We start from the raw sequence: 6,000 nt of genomic DNA on the forward strand, positions 1-6,000 counted from the left end.
GGAGACCAGGCTGGCAGAGCAGCGAGGTTAGGGGCAATCAGGCAGGCAGGCAGAGTGGTCCTGGATTGTGAGAGGGATGTCCAACTGCCGGTTTAGGCCTGATCCCGGGGATCATCGGCAGTCGGATATCCCCTGAGGGGTTCTGTATGTGAGAGGGGGCAGGCTGGGCTGAGGGACACCCCCTCCACCCCCCCCACCCAGTGCACGAATTTCGTGCACCGGGCCCCTAGTATATTTATAATGAACCATAATCCAATACTCTTTATTATTTTTATGCCACACTTCTTTTTTTCCTGAAACTAAGTCAGAAAAATGAGTTGCCTTTTACCTCAAAAAATAATTAGCAACAAAAATATATTCCAGAGTGGCAATAGTACTGATTTGTTTTGGATAAATGAATCAAGACTATGTAAAAACTTACTGAAAACCAAGCCACATATATTTTCCAACATTTAAAACAAAGAGATAAGGTCCATATTTGCTTACAATTCATTGAGTCATAGCAAGCCAGTCTTCCTGTTGAAAGCACTAGAAAAGTTTACATAAATTATAAAACTCATATTTTAGAGGCATTATAGAGCTCTAGAAGAAAAATGAACTGGCAATATCAAAATTAAGGTCATTTAAGTCAGTAATAGATAACCCACGTGATTATTTTTACTTAGTTGGTTTACAATCTTTTGCAAATACAAACTTGTTGCAATATTATATTACTGCATAACTTCATATGCGTGCGTGTTTTATTGATTAAATAAAAAAATAAACACAATTGGTCAATGGTGCCTGCTTCATTTTTTATATATAATGCATAGGACATATCTCAGACTTTTTTAAACTAAATCATTGTTCAGATTAAAATATAAAATTTTACAAATAACGTTGAGTATCTGTCTATATGTTTAAGGGGTTATTTTTCTATCTTTCCTGTGAAATGTTTCTTCATTTGTTTAGTTCATTTTTCTATTTATAGTTTGGACTGTTCCTCAGTATTTAAGAATAAGCCAAGAGCACTTTATTTGAGATAGCATTTGTAATTATTTTTCCATTTTATGAATTCTATTTGACTTTATTTTTGGGGGCTTGTTTCTTTTTATCATGCAGAACTATTTATTATTACATAGGAAGGTTTTTTTTTCAACTTTTGTGTCCTTTATTCTAAATTTTGAGTTATAGTTAAATTTTCCTTACTGCAAAATTATAAAAACCTTTTTTTCTTAGAATAATTTTATCATTTCACTTTCTAAAACCTTTAAGCTTGTGTATTATTTGGAGTTTTTCTTGTTCTAATATAAGGTATTAAGAAAATAGAAGGTTTATTTTTTTCCCACTAAGGCTGCTAACTTGTCCCAGTAATATTTTTTATGTCCATAATTTGCCAATTTGGTAAGCTCTCTTCATCAAGTAAATTCTCGCTTGTATGTGAGCCATTTTCTGGAATTTATACTCTGTGGCATCAGCAGATCCTTCTATCCATGAATGATATTACTCTGTGCTCATTATTAGGTTCAGAACTCCTTTTCAGCTGAGGTGCTTCTTGGATGTGCATCTGCAGTAGCTCAGCCCTGGCTGCTCTCACCCTTTTCTGTGCTTGTCCCATCTGGTTCCTGTGAGGCCTCTCACCACCATCCTGTTTTCCATGATGACAAATGGCTCCTGATAATTTGTAATAAACTTTCTTAGTCACTTTCCAGCATCACATGACTATAGGACAGTGATGGCGAACCTCTGACGCGCGTATCAGAGGCGACACGCGAACTCATTTTTTTGGTTGATTTTTCTTTGTTAAATGGCATTTAATTATATAAAATAAATATCAAAAATATAAATCTTTGTTTTACTACGGGTGCAAATATCAAAAAGTTTCTATATGTGACAGGGCACCAGAGTTAAGTTAGGGTTTTTCAAAATGCTGACACGCAAGCTCAAAAGGTTCGCCATCACAGCTATAGGAGCTCCTTATCTTGTAAATTTTTTCTTTTCATAAGCATAAACCCTTAGAAGTCACTATTTACTAAATAATAGCAAGCAACAGCCTATTTTTGTTATAAGAAATTGATTCCAACCCACGATCTTAAAACAATGTAAGTACTGAAAAAATTTGTCTTTCCCAGAATTGAAGCCTGTTTTCTTGGCATCTTTTCCATTATCTCACCTGGAGTTATGCCAGATTCTCATTTTATGAGAAGTAAAATTTGAAAGTATAATTGAAAACTTAAATGTGTTAGGTGAAAGAGATCCCAGGGGTAGAGATCACTACTTTTATTTAAACAGCACCTTCTATTTATAAAGAACAGACTATTTTAAAGGTGGCTGGAATATCTTTGATGAAAGAAGTATTTCACCTACATTAATTTAAATATTTAAAACTTGTATAGTGAGAAAAATCAGCAACATCCCAAATAAGAGAGGTAAATATGAACTACTTTATAAAATATTAAGCTTTAGTTCATATTTCTTAATTTAAAATTAATATTTAACAGTAGAAAATGTGTCTGTTTTAAAGCAACTCTTACATATTCTAATTTTATTAAATTTTACAATGAAATAGTAATGATGTTAAATCACTTTGAAATACTGTAAACTGTAGTATTGAAGAATATTTTCTAGGTACAGGTAATATTATAAAATACTTCATTTTGAGCCAACATGTAACAAATAAGTATAATATTTATGTATTCAACTTGATATAGTAATAGGAGATTTAAATTAAAACAATCCATGAATAAAGTACAACCATTAGGAAATCTTAAAAATATTTATTTTAAAGAAAAAAATTAAATTAAGGACTTCTAATATAATAGAAATGTTTTTAAGTTTTATATGGTGTTTTATTAATTTCAAAGTTTAATTTGAAATTTTATATCAAATATATAAATATATGTGAAGCTTGCTTAGTTCTTTATAGCTAACAAATTATAATATTGTACACATTTTCTTAATTATTTGGATTTATTCAAAGAATGGAGACTGGCATTTAAAATAAAATTATTAAACGCTGAATTTTATTTTCTTTGATTAATTACAAATATTTACAAGAAATTAGAGAAATATAGATAATTTTGTTAAAGCACAAAGGTAGATCTCTGCTTTTTCAACCTTACTCCCCTCTTGAGAAAAACATAAACAAATCTGACATATTTCATGTAATAGATTTATGATTTCATCACCAAAATTGGGTTTGTACAGTTAGAAGCTACATATATATATTTTAGTACCAGAAATCACTTTATTCAAATAAGGATTAAATTATTTTATTAAATGCTGCCATTCATAAATGCAATACATAAAAATTGGAATTTTATTACATTATATATTTATTCTTTTCTCCCTTTTAAGAATGATGATTTCACTTAAACAGTTTTTGATGCTTTACTAAGTTCGGGAATCAGGCATTTTCTAAGACCTATATTGTTCCCAGCTAGAAAATAGTCACAGACTTGCCTCCAGATCATTAGTGATGGTAAAAGAAAAGTCACCAAGGGAGTAGCCAAGTTGCAAGACTATGGGCTGGATAGTGAGAGTAATCCTTACATTAGGCCCATAGATTAGAGATAATAACATAAGCAAAAATATTGGCAGAGAATTAATGGAGAAGTTTTAACACCCTGATTGATTGCCCTAAGATCTTAGTTTTTCTCACTTTAAACGTGTGCTACTAAGAAAAAGTCAATTAGAGGGTATTTTTTTCATGCAGCTTAGAAAATTTAATAGTAAAATGTAATTCAAATGAGTATGAAATAACAATAATAATAGCTAACGTTTAGCCATTCTTTCATAAATGCCAGGACTGCTTCAAATTACTTTGGATATCTTAAATGCATTAACTCATATAACAATCCTAAGTGTTTATACGTTAGTTAGCCAAGGGAAATTAAGCAACTTGCATAAGGCCACACAGCTAGCAGGTGGGAAGCTATAATTAAAATCCTGTCCATCTTGGTAGGAATATATTGTTTATCCATGACACTATAGTTTCCCTATGTTTGGTGAACATGCTTCACCAGGACAGAGAAATGAAAGGCAGGGCTGGGACCCATCTTGAGTCAAGAGATGCTTGGGATGCAATATCTAAGGAGGAACACACTTTCAGGATTGTATCATGCAGAATCAGCCCGCCCTGAAAATGAGTGAGTGCCTCTTAAATTTTGTACCCCAGGGGTGTTGCTCACTTCCTTTATCCCTGCCCTGATGAAAGAAAAGAATGGAAAAAGTAATCACCAAGTTACTCAATAATTCTATTAAGTACATATTTTACTAGGCAATATGTTATATAACACTGGGGACTAAAAATGTGAGAACATAATATCATATTCATAATTATAGAATCATAATTAAAATTGATAGGCAATTTTACCAATATGATTTCATTTAATTATCACAAATAAAGAAGCGAACCTTATTAAACACTTGCTTTATTTAACACAGATTTAGGAATTAGGATTCAAACTGAAGTCCAATTAAACACACACACAAAAATAAAAATAAAATAAAATAAAATTAGGCCCTGACTTGCAATCATAAAACCTTTGTGCAAATGATCAAAGTAGCCATCATTAGTCAGTTTCAATTATCTTTATCATTAAAAAAAGTGAGAAATGGTTACCTAAAGTGTTATGTTTTAAGGAACAACAAAAATAGTGGAGGGGCACACCAGGTAAATATCACAGGTAACATATTTCTCCCCCTGCTCACACACATGCACATTCCAGGCCTCTGTTTCCCCAGAGTTTCCCCCTTTACTGTTTCTATCTATATCTCTGTCCCCAGGCAAATTTTCTAGAATAGAACTCTCTTGAAAATGTATACAGAAGACAATTTTTGACATAGAGCTGGATTATCAAGAACTGTAATTCACTAAAAGTTAGATCATATGGCAAAGCTGTGGGTCTATCTTCAACAACTCCCAATTTTGCCAGTCTCTATGCTGGGCAGGACATAGCTTGGTTTATTTGGGGTTCTATTCAGAAAATATAAACAATGATCTTAAAGGAAATTTCAAGTAATTTTACAGTGAAAACCTATAGTATCTACACTGAGAGAGTGGGGAATATATCAATAGTAATATTCTTAAATTAGCAATAATTGCAGTGATCATGAAAACCAATCTCAACATCCACCAACAATTTAAAGAACAGGCACTGATCCACGAAGATAAAAATAAAAGCACACAGTAAATTTCCTCTTCCCACAGATGACACACCAAGAAAAAATGCCAGAAGAAAATATAACTAAATTGATGGAATTTGTTCTCTTGGACTTTGCTGATGTTCCTCATCTCCAGTGGTTTCTATTTGGATTATTCTTAATCACCTATATCATTATCTTGATGGGAAACAGCACCATATTTCTCATTACAAAACTGGACCCTGCTCTCCAGACCCCCATGTATTTTTTCCTTGGCAATTTTTCCTTTTTGGAAATCTGCTATGTATCAGTTACACTCCCTAGAATGCTCACAAATCTTTGGACCCAACGAAGAACAATATCTTTAGTTGCTTGTGCTACACAAATGTGCTGGGTTCTTATGCTGGGAGCCACCGAGTGTTTCCTTCTGGCCGTGATGGCCTACGACCGCTACGTGGCCATTTGTAACCCTCTGCACTACCCTCTAGTGATGAGCCACAAGGTCTGTGTCCAGCTGGTGGCGGGCTCCTGGGTCAGTGGAGTGCCAGTCCAAATAGGGCAGACCTTCCAGATTTTCTCTCTGCCTTTCTGTGGTTCTAACCTCATCAACCACTTTTTCTGTGACATCCCGCCAATACTCAGGTTGGCCTGCGGGAACACCTTTATAAATAAAATGATGGTCTACATAGTGGCAGTGTTCTTTATCATGGTTCCATTTCTGTTCATACTATCCTCCTATGGCAAAATCATCTCTACAATTTTTAAATTGCCATCAGCCACGAGTAGGGGCAAAGCCTTCTCCACATGCTCATCTCACGTTATAGTGGTGACACTATTCTTTGGATCGGGTATCATCACATATTTAAGACCCATGAC

General features: G+C 33.6%; 1 protein-coding gene across 1 annotated transcript in view; it reads left to right on the forward strand.

The window, feature by feature from the left end:
* The first annotated feature begins 5,188 nt into the window (after nucleotides 1-5,188).
* Nucleotides 5,189-6,000, forward strand: part of LOC102772602 (olfactory receptor 10AG1-like) — a 952-nt gene continuing 140 nt past the window's right edge. Inside the window, 1 exon segment of the mRNA XM_015567616.1 lies at nucleotides 5,189-6,000. This exon segment is cut by the window's right edge and continues 1 nt beyond it. Within this exon segment, the coding sequence (XP_015423102.1) occupies nucleotides 5,192-6,000 (809 nt within the window). The 5' untranslated portion in view covers nucleotides 5,189-5,191.

Source organism: Myotis davidii, unplaced genomic scaffold (assembly GCF_000327345.1).
Source record: "Myotis davidii unplaced genomic scaffold, ASM32734v1 scaffold4004, whole genome shotgun sequence".
In the NCBI taxonomy this organism is placed as follows: domain Eukaryota; kingdom Metazoa; phylum Chordata; class Mammalia; order Chiroptera; family Vespertilionidae; genus Myotis; species Myotis davidii.